This window comes from Acanthopagrus latus, chromosome 4 (genome assembly GCF_904848185.1).
Source record: "Acanthopagrus latus isolate v.2019 chromosome 4, fAcaLat1.1, whole genome shotgun sequence".
Lineage (NCBI taxonomy): Eukaryota > Metazoa > Chordata > Actinopteri > Spariformes > Sparidae > Acanthopagrus > Acanthopagrus latus.
The window spans coordinates 13,678,085-13,696,175 of record NC_051042.1 but is presented as its reverse complement, the minus strand read 5'-3'; the positions used below and the strand labels follow the sequence as shown (position 1 = coordinate 13,696,175).

Genomic DNA, 18,091 nt, shown 5'->3' with positions numbered 1-18,091 from the left:
ACCAGGATAAGGTTCACACATGTTACGTAGCATATTGAGACTACTATGAAATGTTGAATATCATGCTCACATTACATGCTTATGGCCTGACTTTCAGTGGAGAAAATGATGGTGGAGTTACAGGCAAGAAGGCTGCCAAGCCAGTGACCGCAGTTCAGGACTGTGTTTTAAGCGTGAAACCACAGGCTGAGGAATAAGCTATGTCTGGTTTTGCTACACAGGTTTTCAGTCAGATCAGTTCACTGTTGTTGCTTTTCATCATTATTTTGGTCTTTTCATTTGCTGACAAAATTAGAAATAAAATAAAATAAAAAAAAAACTCCTCAAAAAATGTTGCCACTTGAGGAAGCATCATTTTGTAGTTTTACCAGAATGGTAAAAACCTGCTTTGATCAGTTGTCACTACTATTCTATGAGCATTATTTTTCTCCGAGCTGTTTGTTGCAGTCTTTGAGTCTATTCATATTATAAAGCTTTTGTCTGCAGTTTGAGAGATCTGATCTCAGTGATACAGCAGTAAGTTGTCATTCCAATCACACTGCTGCCTTCTGCAAGAGAGGTGCCGCTTTTTTTTTTCATTCTAGCAAGCATGTTTACCTCTGCCTGAAGAAAGTTGAGAGCAAAAGTGGGTCATGCTTTAGATAAATGCTGCTATATTTGCCGAAGGAATCAAACCACCAAACATGCGGGGACAATTCATGCCCATCATGTCCAAAGCTGTGAATTTTCCTTGCAACCTGATAATTGCCTCCCAGCCACAGTTTTCCTGAACAATGCAGCGGTTTACACTGGTAGTACCCATTCAATCCAGAACTTATTCTGCTCTTGCTGCGTTTTAGATTGAAAAAAGAAAAATCCATTTCACCATTTCATCCGTTGGTACTGAATGAAGAGAGCTGTTTAAAAAAAAAACAAAAAAAAAAAAAACGCGAAAATACACGCAGACGCAAAAATAATCTTTTGTGCAACAGTTGGAGCTCAATCGCTATCATATTTAATAGTATCCAGCACTTTGTGGTTTGTGGTGTCATTTTTCCCATTTCACCATTTTTTCACCGATTCTTTTTTTTTTTTTTTTTTTCACCTACCTCTAAGGAGCACATTAATCATGTTCCAGGAGAACTGACATTCAACGAGACTCCAACTGTGGCTGACAAAATAAAGTTAGAGTATTGATTCCCCTGAGTGCCATTAAGGTGTCCCTCCGGTGCTGCTCCTAGCTTTATAAGTCTCTGATAGTGCAGACTCACAACCCTTTCCTCCCCTCTGCTCAACCTATTAAAGCCACACCGGACCTAAAACACTCCAGTGCAGCTCAGTGGAACAACACACACTGTTTACTGAAGCTTCAACCTTCACCCTGCAGTTTTTACCCACTTCAGAGGGGAAGCATACACAGCAATGTTGGTCCTTCTGAGGGAAAATAACTCACAAAACTACGATCCAGCTTAGTCTGGGCCTTCGCTTATGTGGACAACTCTGAAAACATATATTTTTCTCTCCACTTTGGCTTTTCATCCAGACTAAGTGAATAAAACACACAGCGGGAAGGACCTGGTTTGCGCACCGCCAAGGGTGCCGCGAAGTTTTGTTTACCAAGTTGGCTTGCTCTTACCGCTCTAACCTAGTTTCCCCACAGCTTCTGTGGTGACCACCATGCCATTTTGTCCTAGTATTCAATTATCTGATGTCCAACAGAGTATTAAATCAAGGACATCTTCGCCTGCACCATGCCCCGTGTCTCTGTTAACCAGTTCCCTCTCACCTTGGGCTCTTGCTGTAAGCATTCATTCATTCTTATATCGCAGTACAGATGTTGTCATTGACTCATCCTTGTGTTCTTTTTTTTCCCAAACCATATTTACTGCACAAGTATAAAATAGTGACTTTATTAAGGTGTCAAGGGGAGAAAGGTAAGTTCTCACCAGATGAAGGCAGCACAAAGAGCAGTGGCACACTTGATGCCATGTCCACCAGACGGCACTGACTGCTGGTGAGCTACGAAATTTGGACGTTACGGCGGCGAGTGCTGTAACACTGTGATTAATGGGTAATGAAGGGCTTTCAGCAGGCACAGCGGGATTCTGCCACATATCTCTGTTCCCTCGGCTGTCGCATTCACAGCCCCACTCAACAACCACTGTTTATCAGAAGATTATTACTTCATTATGCAGAGTACGGCCACATCTCTCACATGTCCGCCCGGGTTATCGTACGCAAGGAGATTACATCTGTTGAAAGTGTACATGGTCAGAACATGAGAGAGATCAGTCCAAGCGGCGGCACAACAGGCTCTAACAACCGCAGGCGGGGCGGACTGGGACGATGATGATGTCAGACCAGGCCAATTTTCATACTCCAGTCACAACAAACCCCCTACACTGTTTAATTATTTTTCATGTTTACCGTTTACTGCCAGTGACATATCTTTAACTTTTGGTTTAAAAACATAAAAAGGCAAACTGTCTCTAGTTTCAAGAGTTAGTCAACTGCACATCCATAATTAAGGAATAACAGGAATAAATATTATAAATATTATATTGTTATGAATATGTTTTTTGGCAACACTTCCTCAGTGCTCTGGCTGCATTTTGTTTATCACTTGAAGCTATACTTCAGCCTGACAGCGAAGAGTGTACTGCTCTTCATTTTCCACATTATGTTCATGCAGTAGCATCTTGAGCTTGAATAGCATAGTTAAGGTTTTAACACATGGAAACAAGTCAGTAGAGGTCGGTTATTGTTATATGACGTGCTGAGGGCCCTCTTGGTGTCTTTTTTTCCTCTTTTCTCTCCATCCCTCTCTCCTGTAATATCCATATCTTAACCATGATGTGGCCACTTCACTCCACACGCTGACTGACCATTATGTTGATGTGAATGTGTGTCGTCTAATTGCCTGTGAAGACAGAAAGAGATTATCTTGGCGTGGCGAAGGCGGTGGGGGGCTGACCATCTACAGCTCTGAGGGACAAGCTGCCCTGAGTTTTTTTTTTTTTTCTGATTCAGCATTTTCATCACTGGGCTGAACTGTCCCGGTGCTCCCAGGATCATGGCCAGTGTTATTTTCCCTTCCTGTTCTGTAATCATATTGATTCGTTACATTTAAAACACTGTATCCATAAATATTCTGCTGGGACACTCGGTGGTTCTGTTTGCTTTCGACCACACGTTTATCATTTGCAATACCAGGACACATCAAAGTGTATTGTCTTTTGTGTCAAAAAACAAAATGTATATGCACTTGTACGTTCTTACCCTTAGCACTTAAATCATAGCACTTATCCACTTAAGGTATCCTTGATAAATTGCAGCTGCGATGCTCAATTGAGGGCTTTTCTACTCTATCGACTGTGATATGTCATGGTTTCTTTTTTTTGTGATAAATGTGCATCTGCTAAATGCCCTGAATGTAAATGTTATTGTTCCTTATTCCACCTTCACTGACCACTTAGACTGGCACCTAAATAGTGGACCTGGACTATGTTTGAGGTTCCTTGGACATTTTGCCAGTCTACCAAATCAGTCAGTTGTTTAGTGGCTGCAGGCCAACATTTACCGATAGGCACAGTCTGATAAAACGGAAAACGGCTATTTCATAAAATAAGATATTAATTAAAGTGATGCTGATAGAAGTGAGTTTCCAGTCCAGTCTTTGAAGAAGATGTTAAAAATTAGATTCATGTCTTCGGGCAAGTTATTCAAGGCAACCCCTTTTTTTTTTATCTTTACTACATCTGTAGCGTCTATAGTACCTCTTCAACGGTGCAAGATTCTACACTGTATCTCTCATTACAGTATTTCAACTTAAAGGACAAGTTAACAGCAGGCTTAAAAAAACAGTGTTTCATTACCCTCTCAGGGTCACAGGATTGAGGATTATTTCAGCTCTGATCACACCCAGTGTCACCTCAGGGTGGGGTGAGATGCAGTCAAGGCAGTAAATTAATTCAGTTAAGCTTAACAGTTTGATCAGTAAGTGTCTTTTCTTTGTACTGTATGAAATTCCTTTTCTTTAAGCAGTACACAGCATCTCAACTTTTTAGGAATCCGGATTATATTCATACATCTGAATTTAGAGGAAATTATACAAAAATGAAGGGCAAGACATGTCAAATATTTTTCAGTTCATCGAATGAATAGGCCATCTTGGGTCTCAGCAGATAGCTCACGACTCAATTTACACCACATCACATACACTATCTTTGAGAGAGATGATGAGAACAGGTTTGGAATGTAACTCGCAACTTTTAGGACTCAACAGCTCAGTCACTAGTCTTTGCAGATGTTACGCGATCATGTCCCTGTTTCTGCGAGAGCTCGGAGAGAACATTCTGAGTCATTTCATATACTTACATGAGAGAAAATTGCCTGTCTACATCATTTCTGGTGTCCAGTCCAAGTATATTTGCCTCTAACTAAACCTGCACACAGCTTAGACTCAGACATAACTTTATGAACACAATTATACTGCCGAACAGGCTTCTATTAGGAGGTCCAAACTGAAGCCAGGTGGTCCAGGTTGAAGGTAAAGGTATACTGGGAAGCTGCGCACTACTGCTCGTCATTCCTAGAAATATCAGAGCATGTCAGGGATTATAACGTGTACCATTTCTATAATAACAACCATGATATTATTAGGCAGATGTGTCAGGTAAAAAGCACTTCTTTCCTCCAAAGCAAGGCTGGAATGAATACGATGGAACATAAAGAGCCCCATCATGTAAAATAGAGGCACTGCTGAATGTCATTTATCACATCTGTGGCTGAGCGCCATCTCGCCTGCTGTGGGTTTAATGCAGCTCTCCGTTCTGCTCAGAGAAATACTAAACTTTGCCCTCCATCTCCGCCGGGCAGCTAAGACCCGTAGCGAATTAGATTTCGCGAGAGAGCTATTTTTGAGGTTGCTTCTGTTTGTGCACAGTTGGGTGTCTCGCTCGCCCGTTTCCTGTTAGGAAAAGGTCCGCCGGTTGCACCTCGCCAGGTGACCTCGCGGTGTGTGACTGCGAGGACGATGCGGAGCGTTTTAATGTGTTGAAAAGCGCGGACTGAGAAGGTGAACCTGGAAACTAGCTAAGGGGTCTAAATTATAGGGCTAATCCTGTCGGCATTTCTATCGCCGCCAGCCGTGGGTTTCATGTCATCCTGTCGCTCACTGTGTCTCTTTCTCTCTGACAGCATGTTCAGTTTAGATATAGCAGTGCTCCAATACGGAGAGCATACGTTTCAAATACAGTCCAATCGTCATGTCAGTAGCCCGTTGACCACTGATTCTGGGTTGATTTGCAGGTTGAAGGTTATCTAGATATCTCCATTTGAACCATGCTTAATTTGTATGAGAAGTGAATGTTTTCAGACGTGTCTCTTCAAGCCTCCAGATTAGATATAGTATTCTGTGTCATAGTCTCACCAGAACTTGGTACTTCTACAAAGTTTTTTCATTAAGATAAGGATCATTAGGTGTGATCCTAAGAGCTCCTTGTGAAATCATGTTTTTCCTGGGCTGTCTTGTCATTAGGACCACAAGAATGTCCCTTGATGGAGTCATTGGTGGAACACCAGATGGATGGATGGATGGATGGATGGATAGATGGGTTTCCTGAGATCACTGAATATACACAGAGCTGTAAAAACATCCCATGGCTGCCTCTGACAGCAAAAAACGTAATACCCATGGGATAGTTCAGCAAGACAACAACAGAGCTGCACACTGACTGTACCAAAATCATGCCACCTCTGCTTCTGCCGCTGAGAGCGGGGCGTCAGTATTTGTCTGGCTGCAAGACGTCCTTGTCAGAAAAACAGGAACATAGGTCACTAAATGCTTTGAACAAATGACTGATGTTGGTGTTGGTGTTTCAGTTGAGAGTAGCCTCTGTCTGCACTGAGGTCATGGCAATACCGCACGAATTTAAGTGAATAGGATAGAAAACCACCTGAATGAGTCAGAAGCAAGAAAAAGGAAATAAGTCCTTCTGACCGAACTTCAGCTGAGCTTTATTAGCATTCAAGGTCTAGGTGTCAAAACCACTACTGTGATATTTATTTCCCCAAGTGAATGTTTTTTTGTTTGTTTATTTTCTTGGTAACCAAAAAAACCTGCTTCAACAGCTCTAAATGGCTATACTGATGTGTAATTCAGGTCCTCACTACAGGTTGGAATATGGTTGGAACAACACTTGTTGTATGTAAGCCACTGTAGATCAGTCAAGATTTAGGATTTGTGGTGCCCTGGCAGCTCACCTGGTAGCTCACCTGGCAGCTCACCTGGTGGCGTGTACGTCCTGTGTGTGGAGGTTGAGTCCTCAGCAGCGGGCTACATTCAACTCTAACCTGAGGCCCTTGGCTGCAAATCATCTTCACTTTCCTTCCAGATCCTGTTGTTTCTCAGAACTGTTCTTCCTAAACAATGTCAAGATTCAAGATTGATTTTATCGTCCCACATTGTGGGGAATTTGAATTGAGCTTCCTCCAAGGGGTCATTTTTTGTGAAGTGAGGGGGTCAGTATAATGAAGGGATCATGAAGTCAAATTTTATAGTTACAGTAGGAAAAAATACATAATGATGTATTCTTGTTTGTTAGTTTACATTTCTAGGTGCAAGCCTTTTTATTCTTTTCATTTGAGCACAGTTTAACTAATTATGATTTCAGAGTGATGGGGACAGAATTGGTCTTTTCAAAAAGCAGTCATGTCTCCAGCGTCCACAGTGCATAAGTGACACCTACGACTTCCAAGCATGCTGCTTCAATAAAAACAGTCCACATATATGAAAGACATGAACAGGATACAACAGCTGCTCGTATCCATACTATACCTATTTATCATGTGCCACAATTTATTTTTTTATTTTTATTTTTTTATTGAAGTACTGATAAAAGAGTCTAAAATTAGACAGTGAATTTTTTTCTACTTATTGTACGCCTGAAATGCAGGAATTCTGCCCACTGTAAACCTCAGCGCCTGTCCAAAAACAATTTAAATTCCCCCCCTTTTTTTCCTCCCCACTGCTCTGCAAACCTGTAATTTCAAATAATGTGTTTTTTCGGCCTTCACCATTTTCTTCGGTTCTGGATCAGTGGATAGGCTTTTCTGAATGCTGCTATTGTTTACAGTCTAATTTGAGAGTGTGGATCGGTGACCTGCATCCCAAAGCAGACATTACACCATCCCCGGCGTGGAAGACACTTGCACAGGTTTAGCACACTGTGTAACTGCCATAATCACTAAGCAGCCGTCGCTGTGTTTCTCCCTGATGCAGGTAACCCAGACAACCTGACAATGTACACAAATTAGAGGCAGGCAGGAGAATGGTATGATTAATGGTTCTCAATAAGGACCGGCCCCTGAGGAAAGAGGACTGGAGCACTGGTGCTTATAAATCCCAGGGATTCTCTGAAGCGGGGAGGAGGTGGGAGGGGGAGAAGTCGATCCAGGAGTGATGGGGGGGATGCCGCACAAAGCAATGAGGAGATGTGGGACCCCTCCATGCACCCATGGCATCATACCAACTCCCCATAAAGCACAGACCAAATGTACTCCATATTGTGCAGGCTACAGGAGCTTCATTCACCCCATACATTCTGTCCTGCTGGTCCATCTGCAGGGTGTTGTTGATGTGTCCCAGGAGACTGGACACCTTTTGATTCATCTCTGCTGTGGCAAGTGAGAGCAGAAGCCTACATATCTGTAACAGAGAATTCCCATATCCCTCCACTTTGTGTTGAAAAGCTTTCTCTCACCTCCAAAAGTGGAAGTTTCTGTGGTCTGAACGGGGGGAACTTTACAGATGGATCTCTGAGAATATCCTCGAAATCGCGATCTGCAGGTCAGATTATATGACATTCTGAATTAACGCAGGTGCCTGTCGTCGTTTATGTCATTCAGTGACCGACTGGACGCGTTCAAGCGGCGTAAACTGCTCCGCTGTTGCAGGGAAGAAACCCCTGCTTCTGTGCTGTGGACCGTTCCTCCGTTCCTCCACATCCAGGCGAAGTGAGAACGGCGCACAGCGCCAGACGGACCTGAGCGGGTTAGTGTGGACACGCAGCGGAGCGCACGACTGAGGACTCTGTACAGCGCAACTCCAACACAAATGGATATTTACGTGGCTTTGTTATCCCTTTTCTTTTTTACCAAACCAGGTAAGCACGAGCCTCGTGGCACTCTGTGATCGCAACGGGGCATTTTGTTGCGAGTGACACGCGCTTCTCAACGTCTTATTTTATTTTATTATGTTTTTTTATTTTATTTTTATTTTTTTGCGCTCTTCAGTTTGCACGTTGCGCTCCGGGATGACAGTCTCCGGGGGCTGCAGCGCATTGCTTCTGTAATTACGTGCAGTTTGTAGAGTTAGCGTCTGAAAACAGCCGGGATGCAGGTGAGTTAAAATAGACGCCACCTTTTACCTCAGCGTGCGCGCACGGTGCGCCCACAGCCCGTGGAGAACACAGGTGTTGGCTGCGGGCAGAGACGGAGCGTTTCAGTGGGCAGCGTTCGAAATCACCTGCGTTTATTTTTATTTTATTATTATTATTATTTTAACTGCGTGACTTTTCCCCCTCAACCAGCCATTTTAAGAAGTGGAATGCACATGAGCAGTCACCAAGTGTGTTTGTCAAATGAATCAGGATTTTTAGTTAGGGGGGGGAAAAAAATAAAAAATAAAGTGTCCAGTTTAATTCTCTCAGAGGCTCTGAGCCCACTGCTTCACTCAATCTAACCTTCATTTCTCTCCCCCCCCACACACAGCTTTGGCTTTCGGATCAGATCAAGACTATCAGATTGATATCATCAATGAACTTGACCTGGCAAATGCCACCTATGGAATTACCCAAGTGTCGGGGCTTCACAACACCAGCAAAGCCTTCCTTTTCCGAGGTAACGCACGCACGCACGCCGACACATTTCTCCCACATGTCCGCTCAAGTTCACACACGTCTTTGTCCTCCGTGCGGCGGCTGCGGCGCGCACGCTCTTTGTTCCGTTAGTTAGTGTGAGGGGGGCCACGGCAGCGCCACACCTCTTGGTGTCACAGTATTAGCCGGGATGCTGAGGCAGAACGCTCCGGGGAGCCTCCTCTCATAATTACTCCACATTTAATTTGTCCCAGGCAGCAGATGCTCAGGCTCTTCCTGGACTCGCTCGAGCGCGCAGCCCGTGTAGGGTTTCTGCAGCGCTGTGGCTGCGTCCAGTGACATCCAGTAGTTTGTGCCATCACAACAACTGGTGGTTCGTGGATATCAGGTGTGTTGCAATGTGAGGAGCGCGTAGAGGGTTACTGGATTGTTTGAATCCTTTTGGGAAAAGAAAAAAACAAAAAAAAACAAAAAAGCAAAACAAAACAAAAACTGAGTCCTTATAGAGAGAGAGAGCAGTGGTATAACCCCGTTGAAGCTGGTTTGAGATGTGTTACCAGTTCTAGAGGATCACTTTGCTGACTTGCTTCTCTGCACTCAGGAAAAGGGCTCAACAATATTTGGTTCGACTTGTTCTTTCTTCCTGTAGTGCCCTCAGCTTCAAGCAGAGGCTGGATTCTTGGAGAGTAGAAATTGAAAGAGAAGAGGGAAGACGGGACACTGAGAGACAAGAGAGAAGGAGAAAAACATCTGGCCAGCCAGTAAAGAGACTTGGTTATTTTAAAATAAAATGCCCAAGTGGTTATTTTAGCCATTAGTCGCTTGCTGTGTGCAGAACAACTGCAATGTGAAATCTATTCATGTTTTTGAAACTTTCTTTCATTTAGTTAGTGATTCAGTGTCATCTGAAAGCTTTATGGCCATATTCTCACTGCAAGATTCAAATTAGATTCCCACTGAAGAGTTTTTTTGTTGGGTTTTTTTTTGTCTCATGACGGTCCAATTTTGTTCCAGCGTGCACTGAAATACAGTTTTGGGGAGAGACACTGAGTCTTTTCTACTTTCCTGGCGTGAAAATATTCAAATTCAAAGATACTGGCATAAAGACAAATAGCTTGAATCCCAAATATGCAGCACTGGGTGTTGAGACTCATATCGTGGAGGGGTAGTGTTTTGTGTGTTTGTGTGCGTGCGCGTGTGTGTGCACGCGGTTCTATTTTCTAGAGTGCTTGGCTCGGTTGTGCCACTGGCTCCGTATGAATGAAGGCGGGACAGCTTGGCCGACTCTGCCGAGGTGAAGCTATCCAAGATTCAAGGCTGGAGGCCATGCAGGATACACAACCTCACTTTTTATTTGACGCACACGCACACACACGCACGCACACACACACACACACACACACACACACACACACACAGACACACAGACACATGCCCACACACATTCCTAGTCCAAGATACTCCCCCTACGGTTCCAGGCTCCCAGGATCGGCGTGCGGTAGCCAGATAGTGTGGGAAACTGGAGGCTAATCCGATGGGGAAAACTGGACCTGCAAGTGCTGGAAAAGGAGGCATGTGTCGTGACCTATTTACAACCCAGCCTTGTGCTGCTTTCATGGCCCTGTAACCCAGATGGCTCCAAAAAGCAGGAAAAGTTGCGTCTAGCTAAGAGTTGAGAAGTTGATGCACCGATAAGTGACGGCGGCAAACAGTCCGTGATTAGCTGTCTAGTCGGAGCTGCACGGGAGCCTCTGTGGCTGATTGGGTCAGTGATTATTCAAGAAGATATTGTGTGTGTGCAATCACATCGTGCACTGAGCTCAATACCATATTTTTTTACTGTTTGATTGCATAAATTGCAGTGGGAACATATTGTGATGCTTTTGAAATGGCTTGAAAAGAAAAAAAAAAAAGGGCAACGCGGTGTTCCAATTAGTGTCGATGTCACTGTGAGCGAGGGAGGAGGAGGAGGAGGAGGAGGAGGAGGAGGAGGGGGCTCTGGCATGTGTCTTTGGCTGGACACCGGGACCCGTCTCTCCAGTCACCCAGTTAGCCAGTGATTTACAAACAACAGATGCTTTGCATCAGAAAACAGATTTCAGCATCGCTTCTCGTACGTTTACACCAGCATGATGCACTTCGTGAAAGCCAGTTTATGGAGAGCAGATGAGTACAGCCACTACCCAAAGGTCCCGATCCTGATCTGGATGGGATCCAACCTCGTGAAAAGAAAAAAATGTGCTAATATGATCCCCCGCTGTGCACTGGTAGCAGGGAACAGAATGATGCTGTTTGGATGTGTGTTATACAGTAGTTGATACTGTTCATCAGCAGGTTTCCTCACATTGTGGGGACTTCTGTGATGTATCTAATGAAGTTAGTTTGTCCACAAGGCTGCTGACCTAGTTTCTCATCCCACATTGGAACCCAGAGTGTCAGCCTCATTACTCAGACCCCCCTCGGTCCCAATGTTGATTTAGATCTAAAATTCCTCTAATGGTGATGATCAGCTTGTATTGTGGTATCCCCCCGTGGGTCTGTTGACCAAACCAGTGAAATATCTCAACTTCAATCACGTGGCACTTGACATCTCTGTAAACCACAGATATTTCAATTTTGTACTGAATATACACGATATTGTATTGTAAACACAGTCAAATAAATTGCATGTTTATACCGGATTTCAGTGTCGGGAGGTGGAGGGGACGGCTTTGGAAGCGTTCTAACATTTGTAAACGTGACACCACTGAATATCTTTGAGGAGACCTCAGGACAGCAGTCAGCATATCATATCAGCAATCATAACAATAACCTAGTGTTTTTTTTTTTTTTTTTTGCCTACACCTAATTAGAGATCAAGCTCTGCATTGTGACAGGAGAAAAAAAATCGAAAATAAACTGAGCCAAGAGACATGTAAAAGTTGTAAAATTAAAAAGTACAGATTGAACTTTTATCTGTTCTTATGCAGGAACATGCTCTGCCGACATCTGTTCTGTTGAGTGCTTTTGCCTGAAGGCTGCTCGGTCCTTGCATGTACAGCGTTTAAAAGAAATATACGAACAAATAGTTGATACATCACCGCGAAATTTAGTGCAGACATTCTTGCCTTCCAGAGAATGCTCCTTCTGATTGACCTACACTCAGCTGGGAACATTTAGCCCCTGTGTGTAACAAGGTAAGGCTTAAAATAAAGGTCTTCAGGGGCCCACTTGGTTGATGGTCTGAGACCAAACCCGGGACCTCAGTCAGGCTGTGTCCAAATCATATTCAGTTATTTTTGGTCAGGCGGGGTCTCCTTGTAATGCTGCTGGTTTTGAGTCTGTAGTTGAGTGGATGTGAGCAGACTTGCGAGTCGAGACCACGCGCATCATATTCGTCACAGGAGAAAAATGTTGGTTTTGACTCAAGCCCAGGAGTGTGAACTGTGAAGTGCAGAATGAAAGGACATGTATTGAAACTCCTTTCAACTGTGATTGCTCATTTTTTGGTGCCATATCATGCTGCTGCCAGTTTTGGTGGTCTCCATTTGGATGTGTGCAGGTTGACCTCATTTTCAATAGCATCTAATTATCCTCTGGTCTGTTTGATCAGTCTCACTGTCCTTGGATTCTTTTCGAATCACCAGTGCTTCTGTTTTGTAAATGTATTTAAATGTGTGTATAAATGCTTTCATCGTATTTAAATAGGATTTCATGGGCGTGTTATGGCCGGAAGAAGTGCTTGAGACTGAAATGTCACATATGGAGGTAATAAATGTTTATGGCAGCGTTATCTGCTGTGCAGACCTTTGTATATTTGTTACGGATGGACTAACAGGTTCAGCTCTTTGAGCAACCAAGTCCGTCTTTGATATAATAAAATGACCACCATACAGAGGATAAAGCCTTTTGATGTAGGTACCAGCATGACCTTTTCCTCAGTGCCAAACTCGGGGTACACTTTGAATTGTTTTGCACCACTGTATATAGCTAAACATCTCAGAGGAGAAAAGTTCTCTCTTCATTTGTCATCCATCCAGCCATTTTATATCCCACTGTGTCTGTTTGATCTTTCAGCCTCACAAGTTTGTTGGCATGGAGACTTGTATTTCCAAGTAATTTTCCTTAATTTCTTTCATTTGAAAATTGCTCTCGCCTTTGTATCATTACAGCATTCTGACAAATGAAACCATTATTTAAAAAAAAAAAAAAAAAAGACACTGAAGCCTGTTATGACAGTTGATTATTCATGGGTTATTTGAATAGTATAAACTCTATTAGGATAAACAGAAACGTGCACAACATGCTGCAGATCCAGCTATCTGTGAACCTGTCAGGTCAGTATAGATCCCTCCACTCTTCACTGGCTCCCTTTCTCAAAATCATTAATGTTAAACAGTTAAATGGTAACAACAAATGCATCCTTGATCCTGATATCCCTGAAATCTATAAACACACCTCCTATCAGCCTTTTAGGCCAATTATACTTCACATATAACAACTCTGCAGCCTGGCTCCAGAACCGAAATGGTCTGTAATTAACGCTTAATCGACCCTTCTGTCGATTCCTATCAAAACTTTTTTTCCAACCTCATTTAAAGCTGAAAAACCACCCTGAAACCCCTCACCACAGCTCAGTGAAGAGCTTTAGTGGGCACACGTCGCATTTCTCGGTCCATCATGCCGTATAGCTGGCCAAAGGTTGCATGTCAGGCTTACATGGGGAAATGTCCAGTGAACCATGGAGGTTTTATTGCAGACAAAATGTCTAATGCATCAGTTCTGACACACTGCATTGATATTTAAAAACAAAACAGAAATTCATAGTTTTTGTACTGATTCAAAAAACAAGATGTGTTAATTAGTGAGATTTAGAGGGGATGATTATAACCTCTGGACAAAGTCATGGTAGACATTTCTCCTGTTTCCAGTCTCAATTCCAAACTAAATGAACTATATCCTCACTCCAGCTTCACACTGCACGGACAGCTATAGTATAACAGTTGTACGAAGCGTATCATCTAACCCTTGGCATGAAAGGAAGATAGGGCATTGCTTCACTCATGTAATTTCTTGAATGCATACTTGAGATGTTGTCAGGAATCAAATTGTAGTTGGAAAGAGTGAAATTACTGGTTACAGTAGTTTCATCTTCGGCGCTGCTGTGACAGGGTACTGCTTTCTTTGATGGTGTTTGAGGTTTGTCCAAACTGCAGTAGTGCAAATCTGCAAAAGTGTCCACATCTAGACAGTGAGTAACTAATATCTTGAGCTGGGTATTGTTTTAAAGATCAGAAGTACAATGATCAGTGCCCTTAAAATACGGTGAAGCAAAGTGATCACCATTTCATTCAGTGCTTTTACATGACACTCAAGAAAACAGAATTAGTCCGACTATGATCAGATTTTTAAAATGCGTGTACCTTAGTCTGACTGAAATCAGACCGGATCGGATTAAAACACCTTCAGTATTCGATTGATAGTCGCATTACTCCTGCATGTATATGTTCCATCAGATTGGATTCTGATTTTGCATTCTGCGCAAATAGAACGGCGGCGGCTTTCCTCCGAAATCACCGCAAGCAAGAGCGCCATTGTGCATCTAGTTTGTGTAATTATCATGCACACCATATATGATACGAAATGTACAAAGATGTTGCTTTGTTTTGCTTTTCATACGCCATCGTTCTTGTATGTCGAGGCAGTTTGTTGTTGCTGGTGACGTAAAGAGGTCAGCCGGAGGTGGCTCTATTACCACTAGTTGAAATGGGCACAGCGCCACCTGTCATACCGGGGTATTACATGCTTCAGAATGTATACTCGGACAATTGCAGTTGTCTGATTGAGTTGCATAGTCGAACAATGGATGTAATCCGACTAAGCTGTGCATGCAAACGTACTGACTGGCGATCAGTGTACAAAAAGGAGTGAATGCAAGTAATAAAAGACTGGAGAAGAATTCGCACTACGTTATACCTGGTTATTTTGGTCCATATTTTCGAGGCACTGAGGACCAATACCCATCCCTACTTAACATGGAAACAAAGTCAGTGGATTGAATCCCCCCCTTAATGAATAAGCCGACAAATCCTGCTTCATATGAAAGGCATACCAGTTGTACAAGATATCCTGAACTACTGAAATCTGACTCTAACCTTTTTAAAAATGGTGCCTTCTCTGGCTAATTGGGACTTTTGCTAAGGTTTGCCCCACTGTGACAATCAAAATGCAGTAGTTTCTTGTTCCGCTGACTGTCTCCTTATAAAATATAATACTGCCAATTATTTTCCTAATTGTAAGCCGTGTGCTGCGGCTACGGTGAATATCAGGAGAAAGTCAGTTCATAGTCTGTAGCACCATTACTTTAACTGTCCTCACCTGACAGTGTGAAGTGGTGGTCGTGCAGTTGCGCTGTCGATTCAAGCTAGAATTTCGAAGACAGGAACTTGCGGAGCATTTCACATTTTCCTCCACACAGAGCAGAGTGGTAATACAGAGGTCATCAGAGGTCTCTGATGCAGCATCTTTTCTGGACCAGTTCACAAGTGGCTGCGGCTGCCTCCTCTGTTGTGCACCCCTACTTGTTGTAGCTGAAATTATATATTGTGAAAGCCGAAATAGGTGTGTAATGAACAACAAAATTGGCGATTCTGAAATCACTCAATTTCTGCCGTTGTTCACAGTCGAAAAGAAATATTGAATGGTTCTTTAACAAGAGGCCTCCAGTGCAGCCGGCACTTTATTAATGGCAGGACACAGACAGTAATCAGCTGCTGTCTGTCCACTCTGCCCCCTAAAACCAGGACTGCGGGAGTTAGACAACATAATGTCAACACTCAAAATTTCAATTATCAACACCGCTACGGAGGTGAGCTGTGTCGGGGCGATTTAACCAAGGTCAAGATTTTTATTTGTCACATAGAAAAGATGTCAACTGTTTTCAAATAAACTGAGCCCGAACCACAAGAGCGTTGCCCAATCAAACCTATGCATCACAGGCAGACATGCGGAGACAATGCTGTTATTATCACTTATGTAGGCTTATTAACTCATAATAATGTTAATAAGCATCTTTAGGAACTCATGAGGGCCTTTTCACCACAATCTAAACTTAACTTGTTCTTTCTACCAACAAATCCCATGAAAAGGACAAAACCATGTGTTCGTCTCAATACTTTCCAACTACTCAACCTTGTGTGTGCCTCAGCAGCAGGGCTGTTTCTGTCTTTTTTGGGGCCCTATGCAAGATGCCGTTTTGGGGCCCCTATTTTGTCAAACTATGATGGATAGATTCCTAAACCTTTTAGGTGAAAGACACAACAGTCTATTACATTTTAAGATCAAATATCTAAAGTTAACCCACCCAAGCAATTTGAACTGATAAACAATGACAATACAAGGTAAACATAGTCCTCTATAGGTCAAGAAATGAAACTGATGCAGTGTTCTTCAAAAATGTTTATTTTAACCTGGTTTGTGGCTCCAAAATATTTCAGAATTGCTCCTGCAAAGACAAAACTCCTCAGGTTACCAAGCAAACTAGATCCTAAGTAAATTTTCATATTCATACTATATCATTGAGCTATGTTATGCACTAATGCAGAAATTCATGATCTGTTTTTATACTGAACATTGCAATGTACACCACAGTGTCCTTTTAAAGCATGCGCCCAATTTCAAAGGTGTCACTTTTAAGCAGTTTTCAACACATTGTAGAGTTATAAACTAAAGACAAATGACTGACAAATATGTCTGTGTATATTTCACAGGGTATTACAAAGTGGACTGCTTGTGCCTAACTGATATATAACTAACTCAACTTTGTTAACTAGAGTTAACAAAAAAGTAATGTTAAGTGGCAAATATTGAACAGCAGAGGAGGTCTATGACAGAACAGCAGCTCCCTCTGGACGAGGATACAGCAGACATGACAGACATCTCCCTAACAACACAGCCTCCCCCCCAAATGTAATGCCAATGCACTGGACCTGCTATAATTCACCAGAACAGGTGTCACTTCAGTCAATCCGTCTTATGGCATTCACATGTGACATATACATTTTATTTGAGTCCTTTCCTAAAGCAAACCCCTCTATCCCACAGATACCCTTATCTTTATCCTGTGAGCGTTTTTCTTCATCCGTGTTCTTCTTTTTTCTCTTTTCTGAACCAGATGGTTATGTTTGTTTTGATGCCATGTCAGTTCCACCATCATTCTCCTCATTAACGCAAATGACCAGTACCCGCTCAACTCAACTCAAGTCGCCTTGCCCCTCCTTGCTTAGTAGCGTGGCTGGTCGTCATAGTGGCGCAGCGCTGTAGAGACGCTGGCCATGAAGCTCTCGCTGGATCATGATTTTCTCTGACCAATCGGGGGTCCCATGAAAAAAAGTACCAGGTACTTTTATCAGCTTTTCCTGTTGTGCTGTGTATACAGGTCTTTATTTCCTTGTTATCTGATGCATTCTCATGCCATGCTTTCTTTGCTCCATGAGCAATGGTTTAATATACTATCTGTAATTTTCCTACATTTTGTATTGGAGTTGTGCCGCCCATTTTTTCCACTGGCTGCTCAGCCATAATGCAGCAATGACACATTATGCTGATGTATCTGTGAAGGTGAGGATTATGAAGGTCAACATTTCTGAGTGACGGTAGCTGCTACTAGGACAGGCTACAAGGAATTGTCCTTGTGCCGCTGATCAGTCTGGGCCAGCTATATAATGCTTTGGCCATAGGCCCAAAGTATTTATTAGGATAAATTTGTTGTTTGGATTTTTCATGGGATTTTCTTACAATAAACAAAATAGAATGTAATCTCTATGTCTTGTTTAAGTTGCTCACTGCCACTTTGATCATCACTTCCATGGTTAAGTCTATTATTGAAAACATATTTATGTATGAAAGTTGTTTTTTTTTGTTTTTTTTTGTGCAGCTACAGTGGAGCCGGATTGAAGAAATGATGTCTTATACTAAAAAATTGATCTAAAACATCAGCAGTAGACAGGTTTTGTTGTCAGTCCCTCATTGTGCACCAGTCATACAAGAAACACAAATACCAGTTTCTGTACTCACAGGATCAGAAAGTAGACCCGCTTTTCTCCTCAGCCAGCAGACGGAATGATAAGCACCACTCTCTCCACTTGTACATAAAGGCGATCTGGGGAAGGTACACAACAAAATCTCAACATTAAATATGAATAGATGGAGCAGGTTGAGGTTGGATCCACACCAACATTTTAAATCACACAGTA

The 18,091-nt window shown here is 42.7% G+C and overlaps 1 protein-coding gene across 1 annotated transcript in view; it reads left to right on the top strand.

Annotated features, from left to right (window-relative positions):
• The first annotated feature begins 8,021 nt into the window (after nucleotides 1-8,021).
• The window catches only part of LOC119018331 (protein kinase C-binding protein NELL1-like), a 257,120-nt gene continuing 247,050 nt past the window's right edge, over nucleotides 8,022-18,091 (top strand). The window contains exons 1-2 of the mRNA XM_037095898.1: nucleotides 8,022-8,144; nucleotides 8,752-8,880. Of these exons, the coding sequence (XP_036951793.1) occupies nucleotides 8,096-8,144; nucleotides 8,752-8,880 (178 nt within the window). The 5' untranslated portion in view covers nucleotides 8,022-8,095. The remainder of the gene's footprint in view (nucleotides 8,145-8,751; nucleotides 8,881-18,091) is intronic.